This window comes from Nesoenas mayeri (genome assembly GCF_963082525.1).
Source record: "Nesoenas mayeri genome assembly, chromosome: 6".
Classification (NCBI taxonomy): Eukaryota; Metazoa; Chordata; class Aves; order Columbiformes; family Columbidae; genus Nesoenas; species Nesoenas mayeri.
In genome coordinates, this window is record NC_137545.1 from 28,944,023 (window position 1) to 28,959,887 (window position 15,865).

A 15,865-nucleotide genomic window follows, 5' to 3' on the forward strand; every position below is an offset into this window, starting at 1 on the left:
AGGATCTGCTGTGCTAAGCAATGTGCAAATGCAGAATATAAAGATGGGCTCTGTTTGCAGAATTCGCAGCCTAAATAACTTATCCAGTCTTCCACAGATGACTAAGAATTTCCTTCCTCATTTTCTCATTCCAAAGACCCTGCCCCAACACCGCACAGACAATCCTCCCAAACCCAAAATATCAGGAAATCTAGCAAGAAGAAAATCTACCCTGACAACTAAGAGAGCACGGTGCAGCAGAACAGATCTCCTTGCATTAGAAGTGCTTTGGTAGTATGTGTTGTACTTCCACGTCACATTGTGAGGACAGAATTGGAGCCTTGCTTCCAGAACTTTCCAAACATATTGACTCCATACTGTTGACCTGATAACTCATTTCAAGCCAATCCGGTATCACGCAAATCACAAACCTTCAAACATGTAACATTTTGGAAGTTATCTTCCAACACTTCTGCAGCATTTTCACAACTGTCCAAGAGCACAAATTGGGTTTCTGAGTACAAAAATGAATGAGACAAGACTTGAGAACTGTGTTAGAGTCAGCAGATCCTACTACTCTGTGACAGAGCAACTCGCTTCATTAGCAGAATATACCCTGGTTGCCTAGAGATTCCCAGTACATTGTTACTGGAAGAGCCTCATTCTTCCCCTATGCCTCCCCAAAACAGTATTTTGTCCTTTCTGTGGAGTATTTGGTTTCATGCTGTGGCCCCAAATCCCGTATTAGTTAGACTTCCTGGTATAATACCTCTGGACACTTTCCACCTCCCGAAGTCCATGGTGCAAAGTATCTTTTCTAGTCCTCGATCCTTTTCTAATTGAAGAAGAGAAGAAGTAAGAGGACCTGTGGACTAGGCAACACATGATATTGCTGATGTGACATAATGATCAGCCTGCTGGCTTGTACTCTCAGCTGCCAGGCCAGTTGAAGAAGGAAAGAAGGCTGAACTCCTCATTCCTTTCCCTTTTACCTCTTCCCAGTGTCAACTTTCATAAAACCCTTTTAAAACATAATGCTGAAATCACTGCCCCTCCACCAAAGCTGACTGATACTGCCCCATGAGATATGAGAGCAGCAAATTAATAGGAAAGACAAAGACAACCACCATAAGTTTTGATCTCTCCACAAACAAGGCTAACCAAGGTTACTGTCCCGTACTATTAGCACCCAAAGAGCTTTCCAGGGAGGCATTTCTTCCAGGGGAAAAAGAATTAAATCAGTAACATATAAAAAAATCAGAGCCATTACCTTTTCTTAAGACACTTTGATAATTTCTCTGGCTATGAAGTATGGGACAGGGGATGTTCTGCTACTTGCAAGAAAACAAATTTGCATGGTGTTCCCTGCATGCCTGCTTTGATGTGGAAGACTAACTGCCCTAGTGCTTCTGAAGACTGGCCGGTATTGCAATTCAGAACAAGTATCTTCAATGGAATTAGTGAGTAACTAGATCAAACTTTAGAACTGGAAACGTGAGCTTCAACTAAGTGAAAGATCTCTTCAAGTCATTTAATAAGAACCTGAAAGCTGGCCCTTTGCCAAAGAACAAGTGTAAAGTCAGGCTGCTATCTGATAGACTCTCAGTAAGACATATCACAAGCTTCTGATAATGGATGGATAGCCAGAAGACTGGGCAGAATGAAAGGCACTTCGCTTGCCTTCTAAAAATTTGCTTTCACTTCTTTTAACTGTGAGTCATAAATTACCATTCCCCTCTTCGGTACTAGCAACTCAGTTACCATGCCGAGCCTAAATGTGCTGTACAGGTAACAAGATCTATGTAATAACACTCCACAAACTAAATGCGAATTGCTTGACAGAAGCAACACTCTCTTTAGACTGTGGTCAACTGGTTCAAAAGAAACAGAAAGCCCTAATCCTTATTTTGACTTGTGAAGCGATTCTGTATCCTGTCTGGTCTTGACCAAGACTTCTCATTATCTCTTCAAAATGTTAAAAACTATTTTATTAAGGTGTTGTGAATTTAGAGTTTGTAAAGAATAGAACAAGTCATTACACATGGCTTCCATACAGGGCTTTTGATATTCAGTGTCTGCATTTTATGTCCAGAAAAGGGGTTTTTGATAGTCCCTCTTAGGTATTGCATAGATAGTTAATAATTTGATTTTAGCAAACATGGTTCTGAAGAAGACAAAAGCATTTTAGAAATACTTTATTAACCAAACAAATTAATAAAATGTAAAAAAAACCTCCAGTCACTGTTATACTCTATAAATTTGCCATAAAAGACATTCGAAAGAATGGACTGACCAAATACTTCTTATTTCCAATTCAGAAAAATATCTTCTGGTGACACAAATGCTCTAAAAGTCTGGAAAGATCACTCACTCCCTGCCATCTGCATTTGAAAAGCCCTTTCACAGTCTGCACGATCTCAATCAATACAGGATGTTAGACAGGACAGAGCAGGTCACTGCAGGGAGGAAGGGGCAGAAAGCAATTGCTGCTTCCCACACAGGAACTGTTGTTCAGTATAAAGTGTGGATGTTCCAAAACATTTTTTAACTACAGCTCATGATTTTTATTTTTTTTCTGAACTTAGTACCATTTTGCACAGTGCGTTTATACATTTGCACTAATGAAATGAACTTTTAAAAGGAATTAATCTGGTTGTACCAAACACATATCTGTGAAGGTGTCATTATCATCTCTCCAGATCTGTAATTTGAGTATCTTTTTCTAAGCAGTATTTGACTAGTTTGGATTGCTGTGTAGACAATACTCCATTTTGGTTACTAATGTTAATTACTGTCAGTTATCTGTCACAGGTGTCAGTGCACAGCTCTCACGGATTCTTCTGCTCTGTGTTAGCAGTTATTCACAGCATATGGAATGAGGATATAACCAATTGATTCACCCTTTTGGCATCAGGAGTATCTACAGTAGTTAAAAGTCTAAGAATGAAGCAGGAAAGTCTATAACAGAAAGAGACTTTTGAGCTGCTGCTAAGCTGACAGGACAGAGAACCTGTACTACAGAGATGCCCATAACTACTCATCTGGGTACAGTGTGTCAAAATCAGCACACATGGCTTTGCTGTGCACTTGAGATTCTGTTGTGTATTTCAAACCACTTTGTGACTCTCTGGCCTAGATTTTTTTCCCAGAAGCCTTTGTTGTTTGTATGGTTTTGGTTGTGGTTTTCTTTTTTTTTCTTCTCTCTGTGGTGTTTTTTTATTATTATTATTTTAAAAGGTAAAAAGGCATGAAAACAGTTTTGTTTTTTTTTTCTCCCCTCTGTAACAACAATGCTATGTAGTTACCTCCACTAAAGATTCAACATTATCTGGTAACCTCACTGTGACTTTCTATCTTCCTTCCCAGGCAATGTACTATAACAAGAATTTCAGGTGCCAGCACAGATTCTCATTAAATTTAGTAGTGTTTAGCTGAAAGCATTGCCAAGGATAAGCTAGATTCAGTGTGCTAAATGAAAAGAAAAAAAAAGATATGCCCTAAAAGTATCATTACTTCACAAAATACTTCAGATTATTTCAATCTTCTGTTCTAGTTTTAAGAAGTCAGATCACATTTATAACAACAGAGATGTCTCTGGGAGTTCTGCTCGCATTCGAGAAAATAAAGATGGATAAACTGTCTTCTCATTAACATCCTGATTTTGTGCTCCAGCTCACAGAGGGTTCTCTTCCAAACCTTTGCTTGCACAGTCACCACATATCGCCCAGTCACATCATGTCCAGCTGCAAACAGAAGAAACAGAATTGGAAGAAGTAGCATTGAATTCAAGTTATTTTGTATGTGTGTTTAGCACTTAGAAAACAAAGCAAATTCGGAAATCCTTATCATAAAACATAAATGGACTGCATAGAACTTAACACTAAGCTGCTATAAAGTACAAAACCACACAGAAAAAAAATCTCATCTTCACATAATCGTATGTTCAATTTATAGATTTTAAAAAGCACAGTCTAAAAGTAGAAATCTGCCTGCTATTGAAACTTCTTTAAAGCTCTCTATGTTATCAGCTTAAGCCTTGGAGAAATATTTGTAATGACTCGCCTGTAAAAATGGCTAAAATATTTGTTAAAAAAGCATCTTGAAATCCTTGAATTTCAGCAAGCCTATATAAAGAAGGTTAATTGAGAAGATTAAAACATCTTTTAAAAATGACTTTCAGTTTTCAATGCATATAAATAGCTGTTCTAGATTGACAAGCTTTGTTAAATGCCATAATAGTAAATTATAACAATCTGCTATCAAATGAGCAGCCTCATGGGCTCTTTTGAAACACACTAGAGGACATGTTTAACCTATGTAAACACCTGTGTAACTACATAACAGTGTTTGCCATCATGAAATTACACATCTGGTTACCTTTACAATAGCAAATAAGTAATTTCACATGGCTCTTTCTGACTCAATTCCTTAGGTGTTTGCTAAGCCATGCACTCCAATTTACTGCTTTAAGAAGCACTCGCTGTCTCTCACTGCTCCTTGCAGTTACAGTTAAATTCGAAAGCCACACCATGTCTTTATAGTACTCACCAAATCATCAACATCACCACCTTCATCTGTGGGAGGCAGGGTTTCATTTTTCTTTTCTTTTGGAGCCAAGAACTGAAAGCACAAACGTATTTATATGATACCAACAAAACACAGACCTTACATGTTAAATTAACAGATTGTCTCCTTTGTATATCAAAACAAATCCACCTGTTATTAAAAATTATGAATGAAGTTTGTTCTGTTTTCCACCATCCAAAATCACCATGAAGTACAGGAAATCTCTTAAGAATTGCTTTTAAGGGATTTCACAGTGAACTGTGTTGAATCACAGACAAAAGGATATGGTTCTTCACACAACACGCGGTTAAGTTGTAGAACACACTGTAATAAGGATGCTGCAAATATTAGTCCCTAATCTCAGGAGGAAATGGGGAAAGTTCACAGAGAAAAAAATCCCTAGGCGGATTTTTTTTCCATTACAACATGGCCATATATGTGTTCTTAAAAAAAAGATAATTTAAAAATTAGTATTGTGTGTATCTACAAAACGCTAAAGGACAGCAAAGCACGCCCCCATTGATATGAATACATATGTGAGCTGACCAATGGCTTGTTTAGCAAATTTCTTCAGTGTGATGTTCTAGTTTTGTGTGGAACTTAAAAGTTTCCCATTTAATTCAATTAACATTTAACAAATGAACAAAGACGTGATTCTTTTTTTTAGAAAAAACAACCCTCAAACATGCAAGATGGTTAGAATGCCAGCCTTTAAAAACAGAAAATTCATTATGTAAAATTCTATTGCCGTAGCTGCTGATACAATTCCCCATATGCCCTTCACTTAAAGCATGGCATCCACAAACACAAGATAAAGGTAAGTTGCTCAGATACTATAACAACTGAAATCAAACATACAGACAATATCTGGAGTACAGCCACCTCTGAATTATTTTTCTCTTAGTGAAAAAAAATAATTTAGCTAGAACGGCAGAAAAAAAAATACAAGTACTTGACTCTTACTTAAAAAGGGTCTAGTTGCTTACAAGTTTTAGTTATGGTCTCTTTACCAGTATCCTTTCTATCAAATAATAAATTTTCTTTTTCATACTAAAATGCACCAGAACAAGTATACAGAGCTGGGAACAACCCTGCCCCAGATAAAAAGATGTCTGCAAAAGCTGGGGAGGAAGAAAAGCCACATTCCATGACTTTGAGTTCCATTATCATTAAATCAGAAATAGCTTATCCATAACTCTAGATGATGAAAGAGAACAACTAGCTAGAAAATAATCACATTAAACAGGCTATAAATACCTGGTAACTCTTGTGCAAACAGCTGGCTCCTGAAAGCAAGCTACTGTTTACCCAAGGACTCAAACTATAACAGCCATAAGGTTGTGTAAAAGGTCATGGGATCCCTACCCAAGCACTATGAGTCTCTGAGACAACACACTTGTACTGTAAAAAGCTTAAACACTATTTTACATAAATAAAATATTCTGCTTCTCTAGAGCAATAGTGACAGCTCTAGACAAGGTGTAAAACATGGAGAACTTACCTGCTGCATCCCGTTTGTGGGGAAAGTACCAGGTACCATACCCACCAGGATGAAAAACAAATACGTTGCTTTTGGTTAACACCAAAGACAGAGGATGTAGAAAACCTCTGCCTGGTTGTCTCACCACCCAAAAGTCAAACCTTTCCTACAGCCTAAGCAGGAACATCCAAGAGGAATGCAGAAAGCTTACTCTACAGACAACACTCATGTTTTAACGTGCTGACTTCAACTTATCATATAGATTTTGCAGCTGCAAAAAAAATAAGGTGCTGGGGCCAGAAGGAATTAGAATTTCAAGGTGCTGTATGTCTGTGTATCTTTTTTGAGAACTTCTTCAGCAAATCTAGTAGTAATGTAAAGCACATACCATGAAACTAAAAGCTAATTACATTGTCAGCTCTGAAAGGCTTTTTGTGCCAGATCAAATTTCTTTTTAAACAGTTAATTAAGAGTCAAACGGTATTTCTGAAAGTAGCACATTTTTCAAAGTTTTCCAAATTAGCTTTTCCACACTAAATTAGGTAAAGAAAGCTAAATAAATGTATAATGAAGATTTGCAATACATTGAAACTTGAAGTTTCCAGCAAATGCTGAACATCCAAAGTTGCTTTTTTTTCTTCCAAAACCTGTTTTAAATTTATGCAAAAGAAACTACATATAATAGTTGTGCTGAAATCCATTATCTTTCCCAAGGCAACCAGAAAAAGCACTTGACATTTCTGTTCTTTTAACCTATCGTCCTCATGCTCTATAAAGGGTATTTCCACTATCAGAGGGGAAAAACAACAACCACCACCAAACCACACAACACCTGAAGTCCTTTTTCTCAGTGACAGGAAAATACACATGAATAACGTAGCTCAACTAAAAAGAAAATAAAATTGTTATGTGTTACCTGTCTAACAAGCAACCTTGTATGTCTTTCTTTCTCCTTCAAAGAGCAACACCATAAATATAAAAACTTATACCAAAACAGTCCTGAAACAGCTATCAGCTAGCGATCTGCACACAAGAGAAAAGGCTTTTGTGTCACATCGGTCCGCACTAACAGCCAGGGCCTTGACCTACACATTTGCATGTGACCTGTTGTAGGGGTAAAGAAAACTTGCATCTTGCTCTGTTGTGTGATATTTTAAAAGATCCAATATAACCCTTTAGTGAAGGGTAACGCCTTCAGTATAGAAAACAAACCATTTTTGCAGTCTAGTATAGACATAAGAAAACGCTGGCTTTGTATCACACAGGAAACCTGTGGCAGGGTTTAACTGGACCAAGGAGGATGAGATTTTTAGATCAGCCCCATAACATCAAGATAACATTTCCTGTCTCCACAGACCCAACTCCAAGAATATGCAGTCTTCCAATTTCTTAAGTAAAAAGTCATATAAACCCTCAACAGCCAATGGCAAATCAGGGCTCTGGGTTTGGATCTGGAGAGTGTGTGGGGAGGTGGTTATCTAGTGAATTACTGGGATTGCCAACTGCTGTGTTAGCAAAAGGTTTTATTCTGAAAGCCAAGGTAACTGCCATGTTAGAGAACTCTGTTGCACAGCTGATTTCATGCAATCTCTCTTATTCCCCTATTTTAAAGGGAAGTTATGGCCGTTGTAGGACCTCCAATCAATCACAAAAGAAGTTCCTGTATTACAACCTGGCTGACTGCAAGATGACGTTAAAATGGAAATGTTATTTTGAAGCTGGTCTTAGCTCCAGCTTAGCCTGGCAGCTGTAAATCTAGTCCTTGGTACTCTATAATTTGTGCTATGTTCCTATAAAGGTACAGTATTTTTTAGCCACCACAAGCTCACAGTTAAGACAACAAGTACACTGTAAGGTCTTCACGGCTAGTAAAGATTTCCTTAAGGAATAGTGGCTATTTCACACAGCATTAGCACATTTTGAGCATCAATGGTAGTTCCAGACTAGGAAGTGAGGTGCTCAAGAAACATCCTGTCTTTGGAAGATTCCAAGTAAATTCACAGCATTTGGAATATGTAACAAAAACTGATATTCTTTAAAACCACCACCAGGGAAAAAAGCTGCTCTATACAATTATGTGTGATGAGAAAAAGCCAGTAGGTCCTTCATGTCTAGAAAAAGCCATCATATTCTGCCATTTCTACTCTGCACATCTGCTTAGCTTTCTTAGTTTGATAGCTTTTCATTTTCATGACATTTCTGTGCCTTCTTCACCTTGAGGTAAATTCTTACAGATGAAAAAAGCAGTTTCTAAACGACAAACTTTTAACCGCTCATTAATTCACTCATGGAGGGCCTGCTTCTACCCCCTTCTGGTTATTGCTAATGTAAAGCCTGGAAGTTGCAAAAATCAATGTGGCATCTTAGAAAAGCTGCTTCTCTGCAAAGTACTTAGTGATTTTAGCTACAGGTTTACCTTGAAGGGTCTGTAATACAAGGACCATCTTCCTCCTAAAGTATTTAAAATCATGGCTAGCAGCCTGATACAAGAATGCTCATCTTACACTCTCCACACAAATACCATTTTGGACAGCAACTCTGCTTTCCTTCAAACAGAAGGCACCACTCTGCCTGTTAGAATTCACTCCTTTATAAGTGTGACATCCTTCATTCATCACTGCAGTTACTCCAGTGTTATACTTCTGCTGAAAGAATACCTGCAAATATTCCCAAACTTTTGTTTCCAAAAGGATCTAATATGATCACCAATAATAATATCAGCAACAGCTATGATGTCCACCAATCCACAAGAGCTGCGTAAAGTGGAAAATACCGATATTGTTGCATACGTGGTGAAAACTATCCATAACAATTTTACATTGCTAGAGTTCAACCACCTTTAGACAAAAAAGAATCCTGACTTTCAAACTTGTATGCTGACAATATCAGAGTTCTATCTATGAAGTTCAAATACTGATCTTGCATATATAACTAATCAATTATTTCTGTTCCTCTACACTGAGTTCCTAAAGTTCTTTTTCTTTGTAGAGGATATTTTCAGCTAATGATGTCAATACATGCTACTTTCTAAAGACCAATTAAAGCAAAATGTTTTAGGGAATTATTTTTGCTCTGAATTGGGGCAATTTCATATGGATCCTATTTCATTCACCTAAAGATTTATCCACATAAGAAGGAATCTTCTGTTCTACAGCACAGGCTCTATACAAATAGATGCTCATTAAAAAAACGATACCTTTTCAGCCTCTTCACTAGTCACTGAACTTCCTTCTGCTTCATCTTTAGTGATCAAAGAAATTCTGTCTAAAAAAAAAAGACAAGATATAAAAACATCACTAGAAGGCTTCCCAAAACCACACTTAATGTTAGAAATGAAAAATTCCAGCTTCTGAATGTGTCATCATCACCAGCAAAAATTAAAAAAAATATTGCTCAAAGGAAAACGTGACTTGCATAAATGAGTCAACTATGATATAAAAATAAATTAATGAGCATATTCATAAGCTTGTGGAAGTATCCATTTAGGAAACTGCTAATATTATGACAATCAAACTAATGAGACACTGAAATCATAGATCACAGATTAAATGCTGAAAATCCGCCAGAAATTACATTTTTAGTCACTCACAGCATGCTCTCAGGTCCTTAATAGCCTTCAAAAATTAACTCCTAACCTACAAGCACTTATGCTGGGATTACCTACAGTCTGACTACCAAAGTGCTCTTTGGTTTTGCCAGCACCACCATTCAGTGACCTCCCTAAAAAAAACCCCAACAAATCAAACCTCAATTACTTTTTACCCTAATAGTTTTTCCAGTCTGGTCTATCACCTGGCTACATGAATGGTTGTGCCTGTGGGTGCGAGAGTGAAGAACAGGAGATTTGTAAAGGCTTCAGCAGAGGCACAGGTGTGAAACCATCTCAATGTGCCCACAGAACTACATGGCAGGGCTTCATGAGACAAATGAACTTGTCAAACAGACCTGTCTTGCTCCTGAGCCACTAACTCATTACTTCAGGCCTGTCCTCTTTTGGTGGCTGCAGTCGCTCCTGACAAAGCCCAATGCCACATTTGGTAGAAAAGAAGGGATGGGTCATGTGGCAAAAAGCAGGGAAAACAGGATTTCTGCTTTTGATAGCAGCAAGCAAAAACAATTTCAGCTAACTAGTGAGAGCAGATCGATTATGCATAAAGTACCATGATTTTTTCATCTTCTCACAAGAATATAATCTATTTTGTATGAAAATACCATCTGTTTGTATTTGTAATTTCTTTTTCTAAGAAAATATACTCCAGTTTGATAAAAACCCTGGTTTGTAACAACTAAACAATACTAAAACAGTATTCTAGTATGGCTTTGGAAGATCCTAGTTTCCTGGCTGCAAAATTTGTTGGGTTTTTTGTGGTTGTTGGTTTTGTGTTTTTTTCCAAATTTCTTCAGAGAAGGTCCCTTACAATACTACTGAATATCATATTCTTTCAGTGTTGCCTTGTGCTGTTGTTTTGGGTTCCTAAACAAACTCCTACCTTCTATTTTGAAAACGCTGGACAAAGTAGGCATTTGAGACTGTCTGGAGTTTGTCACTTTGAAAGCGCTGTACAAAAGCATATCATTGCATTTTACAGCATGCACCCTTAAGAGATACAGCTGGGCATTGAACAGATTTTCTTAGCGCTGGTTCCAATTAAAAACGAGAGTATGACGTAAAAGGCTTTTTTAGTCCACCAGGTTTCATATTTGTGAAAATGTTCCTTCATTTATCACTTGCGTAGTCTCTGAATGTCTTTCGGAATCACACTGCCTCGTATCTCCCAGTTTAATCATAGGTAGGTGTCATATTACCGCATACTCTGTCCTTCAGGTTGCTTAAACACAAAATGATCAGTGACATATTTCAATGCTATCTGTGCTTTTTTGAAGTTTAATTTGGAAGATTCTTTTTATATCTCTGCTGCATGAGTTTTTTCTATTTATTTTGAAATTCAGCTGAAATCATATCTTCTGCTCCTTACCCTGTAACATTTAATTTGTCTCTCTTCTTCCACAATTAATTTACCATTTTAACAAGACTTGGCAAGGCATTATGAATATTGCTGATACAAAACTAATAGTGCAGAAAAGGGAAATGCAACATGAAAGTCTTTTTTTATGTTTTCAAACAGGCTGCAGGAACAAACCATACCAAATACCGCTCTCAGGTTAGTTTAAGTGTCCCGTTGCTAACAAGGTTTGCTCTTACATAACATTACAAAATGGATAATAGAACAAGAAATACTTTTTTATTTTTTAAACACCGTTCTACCTTGTATTATGATCTCCCAGAAATCAGCTAAGGCTTTCTCTTCCATCTTTGATTTCAGGGCCTGCAGAAAATCATTAAAGCACTGCACCTTGGAGAGCTGAAAAAAATAACAGCAACAATAACAGAGAAATATTAAAGGAGCGCAAACTTAATTCTTCATTAAGTCATCCAACACAGTGAACACAAAGGTCAGTACAGATTTTGGGTTTTATCCCTACAAAAACCGAGAGTTCCAAGGAAAGGTGAGGCACAAAAACTGCCTTTCAGAAGGCTAGAAAGACTTGCTTGCAACTAGATTTACTTAAGAAGAAATTGGTAGGATTATTTATTTTTCTTTTACAAGTATCAGGTCAAAGACCTTGTGGTTTTATGTTTAAAAGAAAACAAACAACAACAAATAATACCAGAGATGCTAATCCACATTCCAGTAATAAAGAAACATAAAATTTTTCTAAACTTTAATCTGTGTAGACTTTAACTACAAATCCATTTTTTTTTGCTCTAGCAATAAATTACCAAGTTTCTAATATAGCAAATAGGTCTATCATGTCTTTAATTTGAAAGAGATGAGAGTTTTCACATACTAACATTACCTTAATGGCTTCCTCTCTGAAAACTCTGATACAATTGATCCCTTTCATGTAATACTGTGAACCTTTATTTTCCAGGAACTGATGAATGCGGTTTATCAACTGCTGACTCACTGAAAGACAAGAAGAAATAAATAAATCAAAGAATGTACAGTTCCTTTACATGTCTCTTTTTCTATTCCACAGGCATCAAAAGAGTTAATCATACCCATAACACCACAAGCTACTCAAGCTGATAATTGTTATTTAAGCTACTGACAATTACTTCAGCCTCTCTGGAAAAGCTAGATATAGAGCAAGAAACCCAAGCACTGCCAAGGCAAACGTCTTTCCCTTCCCTCAACGCCAAGACAAAAAAGCACTGGCCTAGCTTGTTTGATACAAAGCAAAACCAGAACACTGGGGATCCTAAAGCTGAGGAGGTTATGTTTCACAACACAAGCAGATGCCCTAAATGTCCTTTGAAATACACGCATATTTCAATAAAAGCATTAAATTTACGAGGAAGGTGTAATAATGTCAAAACAACAGCTGTAGGGTGATTGCAGTTAAAAGACTACCTTGTTGTTACTGACATTAGAATATTATCTTGTCTCTGTACAGGTAGTTTGATGATTTTTTTCATCAGGGCAATGCTGATTATGCAGATAAGTATTATAAACTGTGCATGCTTGACAGAGAGCAGCAGAGGTAAACAATGAGACTTGTACCAACCAGAAGGGAAACACCAGTTTCACCCTCACTGTCGAGCTCCTAAAAGGTAGGCAGCCAGAAACCCCTGCAAATGCAACAAGTGAAAACATCTCCAAGTGCTCTGCAAGGCCAGTTCACACCTGCTGGATGTTAGTCCTTTATTTTCATAGAATAACAGAACACCAGGTTGGAAAGGACCACAATGATCATCTGGTTCAACCCTTCTTGGCAGAAGCACAGTGTAGACAAGATGGCCCAGCACCATGTCCAGCTAAAAGTGTCCAATGCTGGTGAATCTACCCTTTCCCTGGGGAGATCATTCTGATTTTATTCACATTTACTTACAGGAGAGGAACTCTCCAATTTTACTTTCTGGCAGGTACCTCAGCCTGAGCAAAGAAAAGTGTGAGGAGTGTACGTACAACACCGATCCACAAACTCAGAAGCACTGTGAGAAGGTTGAGTAGGAACTGATAGTCCACTGCCTCTCTCAAAAAAAAGATGTGGGTTAAGAACAAACAAACAAAAAAGTACCTCTTCAAACAGAACCAGTTAACCTCTTTGCCACGGACTGCTGTGGAATACTTGAAGTTTTAACAGCTTAAAAAAATGCTTGAACAAATTCTTGGAATTCTTAGAAAAGGAACCCTATCCAGGGAGATTAAAGATGATGTTGTCATTGAGGAAGGAAATGCAGGAAAGCATTCTGGACAAGTCACAGCATCTGCTTGTCCTGTTCTTGTACTGTTAAAGGAAGGTTACTGGACCAGTAGAACCTTTAGCCTGACCTATAGCACTTATGTTCAGATGTTACGGGCATATATGTCACTGTAACTTGGAAACAACATGGAAAATAATCTGCTGGAGTGGCGGACAAAAACAGGATAGGTAAACACGGCAGGAAGCAAACATTGTTTAAATACTGTATTCCCCTCTGTTTACCCTAAGCATTCACAGCTCTAGCTGTTATATTTATGTTCTACAAAATGTCTAATTGAACTGAATCTGAAGGACAGAACCCTGAAAAGCATGAAACAAGAGAAGTCTGATAATTCTCCCGCTACCTTTTGACCCTACAGAGTGTCTAGAAAAGGAGGTGGCTGATGGTTCTGTGCAACAGTGAGCTCGAGTGCCTGCTGCTTCAGGGGCCAGCAGCTCACTCTGCCTATTTATTTTACCAGTAGCTGACAAACTATACCGAAGTCTCACTACTTAAGCTCCCCAAGTTAAGTCAGCCTATTTTTTTCATGGTTAACGATTTTGTCATTAAATGTTCTAATTTCTTATGAATTGCGCTAATAAAACCGAGTCCTGCTGGTATTTTCAGTGGTGGTGTTGTGGGTTTTTTTTCTTCTAATGCTGCCTTTTCATTGATGTTTTAAATTAAAACCCCAGGCACTATGAGGGTGCAATAAAAGTCTTTATTGTCAGAATGATTCCAGCATACTCTTTGAAATTATCAGACACTTTACTTCTTTTGCATTTATTTTTTTTTAAATCTTTTTTCCATTTGATTGCACTGTCAGGCATAAGAAGAAAAGACTTTTTCTTGCTACTGACTGTGAGCTGCCTCCTTTTGAAATCTGTTGTAAGGAACTAAAAAAACTCTACAACGTTTTAGTAAGCACCAAAAGACCACAATATAGGCATGAAAGAGGTTACATGGCAACAGTATTTTAAGTCGGATTCTTCTAACATCTTGAAATGGCTCAGCTAAAATTGGGTCTGTCCATTTGGTCTCACTTAAGCGACAGGCCAATGATTGATGAATCTAAAATAGATAAAATCCCCGTGTTATGATTGGACCACCAAATTACTTCAGGAGGGCAAAGACAACACCAGAGGTGGTAGGCAATGATTATAACTGGGAGTTCTCTGAAGTGAACTCTGTTCCTTTACACTTCTTGTCTGAGAACTTGGTTGATGTCCTGATGCCTGTCATCTGCCTTTCCATTAGTCCGAATCTTTGGTTTTGGGTGCTGCAAAAAGTAAATTACCCTGTTTTTGGAGAAAGGCATAAAGATGGCTGTCTAACTAAGCTGTGCATTAACTCTGATGCGTCCCAGACAAATCTCTGGCATTGGGTTTTTGAAGAGCAGATCCCAGAGTTATAAACTGACAATCTATTCAGGATAACACTGTAGAATAATAACTTTCTTCCTTCTCTCCCAGCTTCCCTCATGCCCCACACAATGGTAAGGAAGTAAAAGAACAAACTTCTACATTTTGCATTAGCTGGAATTTCAGCACTCCTAATAACCATCACATTCAGCTGATCTCACAAGAAATCTTTATCTCCTGCTTCCTCCTTCTACTGTACCTGATTGGTTGGATGACAAAGATAGTGATTTAAGACTGGATAACGACAGGTTAAATAAATAAATAAATAAATAAATCTTAGAATACAATATATTTTTTTTCTAACAGGATTTAATCCCTTCCCCACTGGCATTCAGACACATTCTCTACCCTAAAATACACTCACCAATGCTGTTACTTCTTGTGAAGCATGTCATGAACAATCATATTCACTTGTTATCTCTGAATAGTTACAGTACAAAAGTGTACTTATATTTTCGTGTTTGTTCAGTCCAGTCCTTGGTCTTGATTACTATGCCAACCAGATTATAGAATAATAATAAATAAAACTGTATTATAGTCCCATTTCTATTCCTTGGGGATTTTCTTTCCCCAAAAAAAAAATCACGTTAAAAAACACAGTTCTTTCTGTAGATCAAAGACTCCTATTTTTACCAATCTTTTGATTTATCCACTGATGGTGGCAATGATTTGTATTCATGGATGATGCTTAAAGTAAGAGTCACTGACAAAGCAGTTAAATCACTTGATAATTAATTTTAACCTATTGCTCTATAAGTATAATCTTTTTGTAACTGAAAAGAAGGAAGAGATTCAAAATTGAAAACTGTCCTAATTTTTAAGTACTTCCTTCATCTTTAAATCAAGAAACAACAACTTCAAGGTCAAGAGCTGTTGATACCTCCAGTATCCTATGAGGTGCTGTTCAGTTTTGAAATGGTCTCTCTAAGCAGCCTGTGGGTATCAAAATGAACGATGTAGGCCGGCATATTTGAAGGACGTGGCCCAAATCCCGACTCAAACCAGGGTTGCTGTGGATCAGGTGTTGACGTAGCTCCAGAGATGAAGAGTATTCAGGCTCTCTGGGCCCCTCTCTCGATGTTTAACTACCATCATTGTGATTTTTTTTATTATTTTTTTCCTCATAACATCTAATTCAAATTCTGTTCATTGCAAATCAGAGCTCACCCA

General features: G+C 37.5%; 1 protein-coding gene across 4 annotated transcripts in view; it reads right to left on the reverse strand.

Moving 5' to 3' along the window:
* Positions 1–2,119: 2,119 nt before the first annotated feature.
* XRCC5 (X-ray repair cross complementing 5) overlaps positions 2,120–15,865 on the reverse strand; it is a gene marked incomplete at its 3' end in the record, with an annotated part of 50,625 nt that continues 36,879 nt past the window's right edge. Inside the window, exons 17-21 of one of the 4 annotated variants that reach the window (XM_080346781.1) lie at positions 11,885–11,994; positions 11,292–11,388; positions 9,222–9,289; positions 4,528–4,599; positions 2,120–3,722 (exon numbers count right to left, since the gene is read on the reverse strand). In XM_080346781.1, the coding sequence (XP_080202907.1) occupies positions 3,708–3,722; positions 4,528–4,599; positions 9,222–9,289; positions 11,292–11,388; positions 11,885–11,994 (362 nt within the window). Of the gene's footprint in view, positions 3,723–4,488; positions 4,600–9,221; positions 9,290–11,291; positions 11,389–11,884; positions 11,995–15,865 lie in introns of those variants that run through there. The other 3 variants (XM_080346782.1, XM_080346780.1, XM_080346783.1) reach the window with 3 other exon arrangements.